This window comes from Corythoichthys intestinalis, chromosome 22 (genome assembly GCF_030265065.1).
Source record: "Corythoichthys intestinalis isolate RoL2023-P3 chromosome 22, ASM3026506v1, whole genome shotgun sequence".
Classification (NCBI taxonomy): Eukaryota; Metazoa; Chordata; class Actinopteri; order Syngnathiformes; family Syngnathidae; genus Corythoichthys; species Corythoichthys intestinalis.
Genome location: NC_080416.1, coordinates 17,000,290 through 17,013,296, shown reverse-complemented (window position 1 = coordinate 17,013,296; position 13,007 = coordinate 17,000,290). Strand labels below are relative to the sequence as shown.

The window sequence follows — 13,007 nt, the reverse complement described above, 5'->3', positions numbered from 1 at the left end:
TCTTGGAAAATGCCTACTCCGAACTTCCGGTTTAGAATGAACAACATGAATTGCGTTTGAAGTAAGCAGCGTGTTGACAAAGTTAAAACTGCAAAATCAAGCCGGAGGATCCCACACTCTCCAAAAATAGATTCAGCACATCGTAGATGAGACGTAGATGAGATTCTATGATTGTTCTTATCACTTCGTTGATCATTCGTGGACAAAATTATGACAACCTGTCAGCCAGTGTTGATATGAGGTATAGTTTGATACGCCGGCCACTTGAGTGACCAAAATAAGGTGACATTACAAATTATACTACAAGGTATGTAAATATAAACGAAAATACTATGTCATTCTTTTTTATAGCACATATTGATCGCAACAAAACATTTGGACAACATGATTCAATTTCTTGTTTTACTTAAAACAATTGTTGCATGTGCAAAACAGGTCAATAAATCGCAATTTATAAAATTATTTGAAAAGCGGCTTGAGAGACTCGCTAAACTTTGATCCGACATTACACAGACCCACAGATAGGCTTTCTCCCGCGGTCCTCGGTAATTCCAGCTCCATAGCATATCTTAAAGTTGCTGCAGTTTAAAAGCTCGTAGTCGGATCTCTGGATCGAGCTGAAGGTCCGCCACGAGGCGAGCTACCGTCTGTCCCAGCCTTTCGGAAGCCCCGGGGTAGATGTAGTAAATACTTTTAAAGATCATCGTAATTACAATCATCATCGTAATGACAATATCAAAGGAAACAAGTCGTTTCATGAGCAAGATTTTAGCTATAGTACTTTTTTGGTCACCGGACACATAAAAAAGCAGGAATAGGAAGAACATACCTTCCATAACAAGGCACCAACACGGCTCCAAAAACACCCGGTCTTTGTGGTGGCACGAGCTTGGTTCCACATCTGCCTTCATGAACATGTTGTCCTCCCCTGTCATGATGATGGCAGATGGAAACATTGGTTCCAAATTGTCTTTTTAAGGGATTTGATGAGTAATGTTACTCCAACTCCACTGTTGTTTTAGATGGAAAAATTCTAAAACGGAAGTTGCTTGCAGACATGCGGAAGTAAAGCGAAAGTACCTCGGAAACTTGTCTATACAGTACAGTAGAGTGGGTTCTTGAAACTTAAAGTGCGTACGACACGAGAAAAAAAGTCTTAAATAGGATTATTAGGTAAATTAGAATCATATTTTGAGACGATTAGACTATATACAACAATTTAGTAATGCGCAGATGATGACAAATTAGTCTTTTAATCTGCCGGTTAGCCACGCCTACCATTATAGGGCTCTAGCGTCCCCAACAGGTGGATGACGTCAGCGGAGTCATGATTTCATTTGATTTAGTATGCAGCCCATTGAGTGGGAATTATTCACAACGACGAAAACACGACAAAGAGAGCCGCAAAATGTCATTGTTTCAGTCTCTCTACTCCAATATTTTTACGGGATATTCTTTTTATCGAAGTATTTTCCCCAATAGCTAAATAAATGGCTTGAGAAGGACCAGTCAGCCCGTTGAGGGGGAATTATTCAGAACAAGGAAAACGTGACGAAGAGAGCCGCAAAATGTCATTGTTTCAGTCTCTCTACTCCAATATTTTTACAGGATATTATTATTTTTTATAGTATTTTCCCCAATTGCTAAATAAATAGCATGGTCATGACAAATAACAGTCTTGTGCTAAATGGAATATGAAATCATAAAAATGCATTTATTCAAGACGACATGGCAAAATTACTCCATCATGGTCAAAACTGTCGACTTCACCTTTACTGTCGCACCTCCCGAATGATATTTTATGCCACCTAAATCGGGTTTATGTCATTTCCCTTCTCTGGCTCCGGACAATGTTAACAAACCAAGAGGCGTGACAGCTAGCCGGCACGCTAACCCGAACCGACTGATGTTTCAAAGTCTTCGAAGCGGAAAAACACACATAACTAGCCCGGATTATTTCACATGACGACTGGGTTCCCGATTGTCTCCGCCGATAACCGCCTGGCGGAGAGCAATTTACAGCTTGTTCCCCTGCTAATATGGACAGGAGAGCTCGCCGAGGAAGCAGCTGTACAATAACCACTGAACATTTGCATGCCAATCCATGATCAAACGTAAGTAGTCCTTTATTTAAAGAAAGTTTGTAGTGTTTACTTGTAATCGCTGTATTCGTGGCTATTTTTAACTCAAAGTTGCAATTTCAGATCGTTCGGAAAATTTGACAGAACACCAGGCACATGAGCACGAATATAGTGCTCTCCCGGCGGGTGAATGTGCGACAAGCCGCCCCGCATGCATGTCAGCCACTAAATGCAAGTCACCTACATATTAAAATGATCCCAGTATTTGACATAATGCAAAACACGATGTTTACTCACTTCCTTGTAAGTCCCATGGTCCCACAGTAGTAGGGCTTGTTTTGGCCAATATCCACCGGTGAATGGGAATCTTTTGAAACCCCAAAAAGGCGCACACGCCTAGAGCAAGATTTTTCTGCTGCCGTTTGGCTGGCGTGATGCGAAAAATAAACGTATTAATCCGCAAAATCAGCGGAATCAGTCCTTCTTATACAATAGTACGGCTGTATAGTGAAGAGGACTCCTTCCTCCGTACACGTCACAGCGCCCTCTTTGTCAACTCGAGACTGTGGCTGGAAGTCACTAATTTTCATGGCGCGGGATTAAAAAAACTAAATAAAATAGAACGATCGCTTCCACACACACCCAAGCAGTCCATTTCATTCAAGAGCATAAAATACCGTGTGTATTATGAAATAAACGTGCTTTTTCGTGTCACAGGCACTTTAAAGGTTCTTTAATGCTGCAAATAGGGCAATTGTTTTCCACAGTAGTTCCATACACAGTTCCCTAGTAGAACTTTGCTCAAAATGGTTGACTTCCCGTGACTTTTGCATGCTTTCTCTCTTGAGTGGATTTTAAGGGGTCAGTGAGCGACCCCTAAAATTACCACATAATGAATGCAGCAACTCCACCCTGGCTGGTATCAGTCATCCACGATGCCTCCCTGGCAGTACCAACGCAAATTTAGTATTATTGCGCTTGTAAAATCAGAATGTACCTTCTCGGTTCTGTAATGAGTGGTATTTTTAAATTGAAGGTAAATCGTGATGTTGAACTGTAGTTTTTTTTCTTCCTGCTGTCAATTACACTTGCGTAACTTAGAAGACGCGGAAGTGCAGCGGTGGCAGTTTCGAGCTTAACTGACGAAGTAAAATGCTTAAAATGAATCGAGATTAAATAAAACTGACAATCTAGACTTTGTTACAGGGTTAGTGGTGTCTCAAATTCATTTGTTGTTGTTTTTTTTTTGTTTTTGTTTTTTTGTTACAAGCAAATATGTAAAGGAAATCCCATCTTCTTACCAGATGTGTCTTCAAGCTCTTTTAAATTGTGACAAATGAATTCTGTAAAATAACAATAGTGAGATCTTTATGTCAAGTAAATAAAAACTGTTTTCCTTCTGGTTGCCATTCAAATGCATTGCACTTGTTTTTCTTTTCCTTGTCCCCTCTCACGATTCCCTAAGCCAATGGTTTGTGCCAAGGATATTCCAGTGACTCCACATCAATGCAAGATCCACATTGGCACATATGCCACAGGCTGATTGGAAACTACACACACAAAAAAAAACACACTGCAGCTGGCCTCACTTTTTGGCAGGAAGCTACATTAACACATTGCCTCTACTGCGTTGTGTTTATTGCCGAATTATTAGCGGTGTCAAATTTATGCTAAGCCTTGCTTAAGTCACAAGCCTCCGTAAGGAGCTGTCTCGTGTCACTGAGCCGCCAAAGTGCTCTTAAGATGATTCCACCCACTGTCCTCCATTGACCTCATTGTCTTGCAGAACAGAAGGGAAAAAAACACATTTAAACATTGATGTCACTGGCTGTTAAGTTCTGCTCTCTAGGCTGTAAGGTGGAAGGATTTGCTACAGGGCTCAGTGCATTTCAACACTAGGCTATACATTTTGGATATGCCACATAGCAAGATACCAGTGAAAGGAAGGAAAGCACTCATCACATCATAAATGAATCTATTTGGACAATGTGAGTTGTATGCGATTTTAAAATTGCTATTAGGTACTGTCTATGTATACACCACATAATAAGTAGGGTATTCGTAGGTTCCATTTATTTGTAGGTTTTTACCACATACAGTGGGGCAAATAAGTATTTTAGTCAACCACTAATTGTGCAAGTTCTCCCACTTGAAAATATTAGAGAGGCCTGTAATTGTCAACATAGGTAAACCTCAACAATGAGAGACAGAATGTGGGGGAAAAAAAAACAGAAAATCACATTGTTTCTTCTGTTGTCTTTTTGTGTCTTGGCCCGGACCCGAATTTGCAGACAGATGTGTTCCTGCAATTTTACCAGTGAGGTTAGACATAGCAGTGGTGGCCTTCTGCTAATGAATGTCAAATCAAAAGCTGACCTATTTAGAAAGCAGAAATGTATTTCAAACCGTAACAATGCAATAGCTCAAGTGAGATCCTTGTGCTGCATGACAGAGGAATGATGGCCTGTGTGGTTTTTGTTTGAAAAGAAAAAAAAAAAAAGAAAAGAAAAAGAAAAAAAAGAAAAAAGTTACTTTAGCTACAAATATACCAAAAGCAATGGACTATACCCCCTACAGGGGTCGGCAACCCGAAATATTGAAAGAGCCACTCTGGACCAAAAAATAAATAAATAAATAAATAAAAATGAATTAAAAAAAAGAAGAAAAAAAATATGTCTGAAGCCATAACAAAATTAAAAGCCTTATAATCAAGGCAACACATGCTATATTTATCTACATTAGCTATATTAGCCTACTATCAAAATGGCTAAGTTGGCTACAAATACAGTGGGGCAAATAAGTATGTAGTCAACCACCAATTGTGCAAGTTCTCCCACTTCAAAAAATATTAGAGGCCTGTAATTGTCAACATGGGTAAACCTCAACCATGAGAGACAGAATGTGCAAAAAAAAAAACTGAAAATCACATTGTTTGATTTTTAAAGAATTTATTTCCAAATTACAGTGGAAAATAAGTAATTGGTCACCTACAAACAAGCAAGATTTCTGGCTGTCAAAGAGTTCTAACTTCTGGTCCCTTTGCAGAAAAGCAGCCCCAAAGCATGATGTTTCCACCCCCATGCTTCACAGTGGGTATGGTGTTCTTTGGATGCAATTCAGAATTTTTCCCCCTCCAAACACGAGAACCTGTTGTTCTACCAAAAAGTTTTATTTTGGTTTCATCTGACCATAACACATTCTCCAAGTCCTCCTCTGGATCATCCAAATGCTCTCTAGCGAACCGCAGACGGGCCTGGACGTGTACTGGCTTCAGCAGGGAGACACGTCTGGCAGTGCAGGATTTGAGTCCCTGGCGGCGCATTGTGTTACTGATAGTAGCCTTTGTTACTGTGGTCCTAGCTCTCTGTAGGTCATTCACTAGGTCCCCCCGTGTGGTTCTGGGATTTTTTATCCCCGTTCTTGTTATCATTTTAAAGCCATGGGGTGAGATCTTGCATGGAGCCTCAGATCGAGGGAGATTATCAGTGGTCTTGTATGTCTTCCATTTTGTTATAATTGCTCCCACAGTTGATTTTTTTACACCAAGCGTTTTACCTATTGCATATTCAGTCTTCCCAGCCTAGTGCAGGTCTAAAATTTTGTCTCTGGTGTCCTTCGACAGCTCTTTGATCTTGGCCATAGTGGAGTTTGGAGTGTGACTGACTGAGGGTTGTGGACAGGTGTCTTTTATACCGATAATGAGTTAAAACAGGTGCCATTAATGCAGGTAACGAGTGGAGACTCGTTAGACATTGTTAGAAGAAGTTAGACCTCTTCGACAGCCAGAAATCTTGCTTGTTTGTAGGTGACCAAATACACATTTTCTACTCTAATTTGGAAATAAATTCTTTAATAATCAAATAATGTGATTTTCTGTTTTTTTTTTTTTTTTTCACATTCTGTCTCTCATGGTTGAGGTTTACCCATGTTGACAATTACAGGCATCTCTAATCTTTTCAAGTTGGAGAACTTGCACAATTGGTGGTTGACTTAATACTAATTTGCCCTACTGTAACATGTTACTAAATTGAAATGTTCTCAAGCAAAGGGAACGCGTTATCAGAAAAATAATATATAAGATAAAAGCAATCTTCTTGCCTTTTGGCAACAGTGGCTGCCGTCGCTTCTCCGCTGCAGTCACACCGAGTTTAAAATAAACCGTTATTCGTTACTTCCAATCTGTCACCTCCGCGCCCGGAGCGGTCGCGCAGCATCGAGGTTTCAGGTGCTTTCAGCCCTCTAATCCGCACAGCAGTGAGGTGCCGCTGTCACGAGGCAGCCTGAGTGACAGACAGGCAGACAGACATTCGGCAAGGGCCCAGCTGTGACGGCTGGTGTCGAAACCGTGGCAGACTTATGATGAATTGCCTTCACCGCGACTGAACCGATTGTTCTGTCATCGTCTCGAGTGCCTGTGAACGAATTTGCCGAGGAACTGACTTTTCTCATCTTTTTGTTTTTCATTAAGGATGCCACTACTGGTTGATCTCCATATTCACTTTCGGGGAAAATATCGTAGCAGAGTCGCACAGGCAGAACTACAAATAAAAAACACCAGAGTTGGGCTTTTTTGCTCCATTTTGCAGTTTTTGTTGGACGTTTATGCACATTGATGGACAATCAAACAAGCACAGAGATGAAGCAATTGCAATAGACATAAGAGAACAATACAAAACAAGGAGCCTGGGCTTTCGCTTCCAGGGCAGCAATTGCGCTTAGGGATGCTGAGCAGGTATATTGAGGGCTATTGAATTTGCTGAAGACAGATGAAGACTCAGCTTGCGGGGCAAAGTTATGTCTCGCTCTGCACTGGACTTACGGTGGTCACATAAATTGGGCTTTATAGAAACTGACCACTATTTAGCAATTATCTTTACACATTTGTGATGTATATACAGTGCCCTCCGTAATTATTGGCACCCCCTGAAAAAGATGTGTTTTTTAGCTTCTAATATATTTTTTTAATTCAAATAATATGGGACCTTAATGGAAAAAAAGAGAAAAATCCAACTTTCAATACAAGTGCATTCATTCAGTTGGGAAAAAATCCCACATAAAGAAAAAATTATTTGACATCAAATAATGTTTATCACAATTATTAGCACCCCTGGTGTTAATCATTTGTACAACCTCCTTTTGCCAACAAAACAAGGTCTGGGGACTGAGATGGCCATGGGAGGAGCTTGATTTTGTGTCTGGTGAACTATTTCTGTGTAGATTTGGCCATATGTTTAGGGTCATTGTCTTGCTGAAAGACCCAGTGACGACCCATCTTCAGCTTTCGGGCAGAGGGCAACAGATTTTGATTTAAAATGTCCTGGTATTTCAAAGCAGTCATGATGCCATGCACCCTAACAAGGTTCTCAGGGCCTCTGGAAGCGAAACAGCCCCACAGCATCACTGACCCACCCCCATACTTCACAGTGGGTATGAGGTGCTTTTCAGCATGCGCATCTTTCGTGGCACGCCAGACCCACTTAGAGTGTTTGTTGCCAAAAAGCTCAATCTTGAATATAAAAAGCGTGTATTAACACGCATAACAAAAATACACACGGTCCCAGTTTGGTCAGATGAGACCAAGATTGAGCTTTTTGGCAACAAACACTCCAAGTGTGTCTGGCGTGCCACGAAAGATGTGCATTCTGAAAAGCACCTAATGCCAACTGTGAAGTATGGGGGTGGGTCAGTGATGCTGTGGGGCTGTTTCGCTTCCAAAGGCCCTGAGAAACTTGTTAGGGTGCATGGCATCATGAATGCTTTGAAATACCAGGACATTTTAAATCAAAATCTGTTGCCCTCTGCCCGAAAGGTGAAGATGGGTCGTCACTGGGTCTTTCAGCAAGACAATGACCCTAAACATATGGCCAAATTTACACAGAAATGGTTCACCAGACACAAAATCAAGCTCCTCCCATGGCCATCTCAGTCCCCAGACCTTGTTTTGTTGGCAAAAGGGGGTTGTACAAAGCATTAACACCAGGGGTGCTAATAATTGTGACACACATTATTTGATGTCAAATATTTTTTTTCTTTATGTGGGATTTTTCCCCACTGAATGAATGGACTTGTATTGAAGGTTGGATTTTTCTCTTTTTTTCCACTAAGGTCCCATATTATATGAATAGAAAAAAAAGTGTGTATTTTTTACATTTGTTTTCTTACCAGGCTGTTTATTTTGCAAATTGTATCAATGTTTAAGTAATATATTGATATAACCATTCACAACTAAAGAATCAGAATTAATACACGCGTTTTATATTCCAGGTTTAGCTGTAAAACTGTGGTATGCTAAGTTTGATTGCGTTGTTTTGTGACCTTGTGTTAATTTTGAAAAGAATCATCTTAAAGAACTCAGAGGATGTTCTTTTTTGCCCTCTGCTTACAGCTCAGACGACTACTATGAATATGGACAAGGTGGCGAATCGTATGATTCATACGGTGAGTTTTTTGTTTCTTTTTCTTTTTTTCTGCATATCAGTATTTTGTCTGTCCTTGGGTTTTCCGCCTATGTCACGCTTATGTCCCCCGGCTACTTTCAGGCTTGACACCTCATTTGCTCGTCCTTTCTATTGTATATGTCTTGTGTCACTTTGTTATACAGAGGAAAGATCTAAATGTCATAGTTGTCTTCGGTTCTTATGTTTTATAGAGTCAAGTACAGACAAAGAACATAATATGTTACCGGTATGATATTGGGGCATGATACTGTCCTTGTAGCATACTGACTACATTATTGTACCAGCCACCTTTCATTCAAACATTGTGACTTTTCTGATTGAGTGGATAGCCGTTCTCGTATACTCCAACTATAGAACATTTATTTCAGTTATTATGAACAACAAATCTGACACCATTGTATGGGGAGAGATTTTTCTCAAAAATATTGAAACAAATACATCCACGATTCACACATTTGTTTTGTAGATCCACTAATATATCCATTTTTTTCACGTTATTTTCAAGATCCACAATTATATCCATGATTTTCACGATTTTTTGAAATCCACATGTATTTTTACCTGGGTCTTTCCCAAAGGGAAAGCCAAGGTAATGTTGTTCTGCAACTTTAGCCTACTTATTCTTCTTATATTTTATTAATCTTATTCTCCGTGTTTTTTCAGCACGCCGCGCAGACCGAACCATAGCACCAATCGGCACTGTTCAAGTATTGGCATGACCGGAATTTTCGCGCGACGATGGGAATTTTTCAAACGGCCCCGAAAAATTTTCCGTTCGCCCATAAATGGCAATTTTCCGAAAAAAAAAAAAGTTTTCAAAAGGTATCTAGTTTTTTATGTTATGCATCGACTTATCATGAATTATTGTTTGCAAAAATTTGACTTGTATTTGTGAATCAGCGGTCGCGTGCATTTATTTTTGGGACAAACATCACAAGGAACGGTCAAATTTTCACACACAAGCACATTCGCGATTCACAAATTTTTCAGATTCCCAAATACATCCGCGATTCTCGAAAAAAACATTATTGATTTTCACGTTTTTCATATCCACAACAACGTCAACGTTTTTCAAATCCATAAATATTTCCGCGATTTCACATGTTTTTCTAATGATGTACGTGCAATTATCATTAAATTGTTAGGGATCGCGGAACCGGTGGGGGTATTCCAACGCCGGCAACGTGACAAAACACGATGAGAGGGAGAATTCTCGTTTATTTGGGTCTTGAGCTTCAAGCGAGGCAGGAGGTGGAATGGTCGTGGTGATCACTGTGGATGCCACGTGTGTAGCTGTCAGCTGGGGGTTTGACAGGCTGGGGTTGGCAGAAGTATCCAACGAGGGGCGGGCTGATCAGGTCCTGGAAACATTGAAAAGATATCGTGAGCCGGTGGTCAAAGTCAATAGATACACTAGGGATGCGAGAATCAACTGACGTGGAAAACAGACAAGTTGTTCGGGCGACGTGGTGGTGCGTCCGCTGGGCTTTTAAGCTGGCTGATGACGATTGCTTACAGCTGGCCGCTCCACCCGTCTGACGTTCAACTTGTAATCAGGCAAAACTCCCCTCACCTAAGGCAGGGCTCAGGAAGGAGGGGTGGAGGCCCTAACAGAAATGACATTTTTAAGTATTCGGTTTTGCTTGTGAATTGTTGGAGGTGTTTGTGAACAGTGAACACGCGTGTTTATTTTTGAGACAAACGTCACTCGGTGTTTTACCAAGATTTTCTCACATACAACAAGCGGAGTGTTGTCACATTTGTGGCAAAAAACCTCCACCCGATAGATAGCCGTAATGAGTGCATAGACTATAAAAAGGATGATTCACAAATTTCAAAAACTATGACGACGGAAATTAATCGTCTTCCGTTTCTCCATATACAACTGGTAATTCCATAATTGAACACAAGCCTTAATCTGTTTTTTACAATGTTAGTTTATTAAACTGAAGTCTAAAAACAAAATACGCCCAATAGTTGTGTTTTCCACTGACGCATTTACAATGAGCCTTGACGATATTTTTCTTCAACAGGATGAACAAGACCCTACTGCAGCTGCATACATTATTATTATATATATATTTTTAATAACAATTAGGAGAAGAACATCATTTTCCAGGTCATGGCTCATTGTAAAAGCGAACGTCGTGGAAAACACAAATATTGGATGTATTTTGTTTTTCGACTTCAGTTCAATAAACAGATATTGGAAAAATGGATTAAGTCTCGTTTCCCGTTATTGAATTAGCAGTTTTTAATTGGGAAACGGGAAACGATTCATTTCTCATTAAAAAAAAAAAAAAGAAAAGAAAAAAAAAAAAAAAACAGAATTAGGCTCGTTTCGTTTTTTTGTTTTCACGAATTAGAAGGAAAAACGAATGGCGAAAAGGTACACTGACCCAAACACACCTGTTTATCCGTTGCGCGGTGTAATGTCACCCGCTCGGTGTCGCGGTCAGATTTCTCTGTTGATGGGCACTGTTTACCTTGCATCTAATCGAATTTGGGAATCATCCTTTTATAGTCTATGCGCTTAATACTGCCACCTATTGAGTGGGAGTGGAGGTTTTTTGCATCACGTGAAAATTCTCAGCTTGTGTTTGAGAAAATCTTGGTCAAGCACAAAAAATAAACGCACGTGTTCGCTGCTCACAAATACAGCTCCAACAATTCGCAAGCAAAAACAAATACTTAAAAATGCCAATTCATGATAACTGCATGCACATCATTTAAAAAAACACATGTGAAATTTGAAAACATGTTAGGTGGACATAGTTGTGGATCTGAAAAACGTGAAAATCACTCATGTATTTCTGAGAATCGTGGATGTATGTGTGAATCTGAAAAAAACGAATGTGCTTGTGTGTGAATATTTGACCATTTCTTGTGATATTTTTCTCAAAAATAAATGCACACAGCCGCTGATTCACAAATACAAGTCGAATTTTTGCATTCAATAGTTAATGACAACTGCACGCACAACATAAAAAAACAAATGTGAATTTCAAGGATATATTTTTGGTTTTCAAAAACGTGAAAATCAGATATTTTCGTGGATCTACAAAACATATGTCTGACTCAAGGATGTATTTGTGTGAATATTTTTTAGACAAATCTCTCCCCATATTATTCTAGAATTAAAAAATTGTGTGACGTTGCTTTTTTTTTTTTGCCAAGTTTCTAAATTATAGTACTGCTCTACTATTTCCTAAAGTTGTCCTAAAGTTAACTAAATTTAATTCTAAGCTGCTTAACTTAAATACTGTAGCAATATAACTAAATCGTACAAATTCTGACAATAGCACAGTTGTGACATTTTTATTACTTTGAACAAGTCAAATATTTCCCACCTTTAATTCCTAACTACGACTCTGAAGTTACAAGTACTACTTTATTAACTAGAAACTGCAATTTCGGGAGAAATTACACACCTTGGTCTTTCCTCTGTGGAGATACAAATCTTAGCCCCACTCAGGTCTATCAATAGAATGGACCATAATGCCAGTCAATGGCACTAAACAAAGTTAAAGCCATTAGAAAAGATTGGGAGAATTGGACGTCCATGTCCGTCAATGGTAGCACCCTCCATAATTGTTAATGGAATCGGGGAAGTTTGGGGGACACGTCCTATTGATATCTAGTCATTTTCTGTTGATTTGGGAAAAAAAAAAAAATTGCCATTGAAAATGAATGGGAAAAATTTTGGACGTCCATGGACGTCAATGGTATCAACTTACATAAGCGTCAATGGAATCCAAGTACATTGGCATCAATAAAATGAACAAACATGAAGAAATGCCATTGGAAATGAATGCGAAGTTTGGACGTCCATGAACGTCAATGGCATCACCCTCCATAAGCGGCAATGCAATCGGGGACATTTGGGGGACACGTCCTAATGATATCTAGTCATTTTCTGTTGATTTGGGAAAAAAAAAAAAATCCCATTGAAAATGAATGGGAAAAATTTTGGACGTCCATGGACGTCAATGGTATCAACTTACATAAGCGTCAATGGAATCCAAGTACATTGGCATCAATAGAATGAACAAACATGAAGAAATGCCTTTGGAAATGAATGGGAAGTTTGGACGTCCATGGACGTCAATGGCATCACCCCCCATAAGCGGCAATGCAATCGGGGACATTTGGGGGACACGTCCTAATGATATCTAGTCATTTTCTGTTGATTTGGGGAAAAAAAAAAATTTCCCATTGAAAATGAATGGGAAAAATTTTGGACGTCCATGGACGTCAATCGTATCAACTTACATAAGCGTCAATGGAATCCAAGTACATTGGCATCAATAGAATGAACAAACATGAAGAAATGCCATTGGAAATTAATGGGAAGTTTGGACGTCCGTGGACGTCAATGGCATCACCCTCCATAAGCAGCAATGCAATCGGGCACATTTGTGGGAAACGTCCTATTGATGTCTAGTCATTTTCTGTTGATTTGGGGAAA

At 39.6% G+C, this 13,007-nt stretch overlaps 1 protein-coding gene across 2 annotated transcripts in view; it reads left to right on the top strand.

Annotated features, from left to right (window-relative positions):
• Positions 1 to 13,007, top strand: part of khdrbs3 (KH domain containing, RNA binding, signal transduction associated 3) — a 194,311-nt gene that overhangs the window by 157,461 nt on the left and 23,843 nt on the right. For both annotated transcript variants that reach the window (XR_009061836.1, XM_057827250.1), the window contains exon 8: positions 8,467 to 8,519. Coding sequence is in view for 1 of the 2 variants with exons in the window: in XM_057827250.1 (XP_057683233.1) it covers positions 8,467 to 8,519 (53 nt within the window). In the remaining variant the exon portion in view is untranslated. The remainder of the gene's footprint in view (positions 1 to 8,466; positions 8,520 to 13,007) is intronic.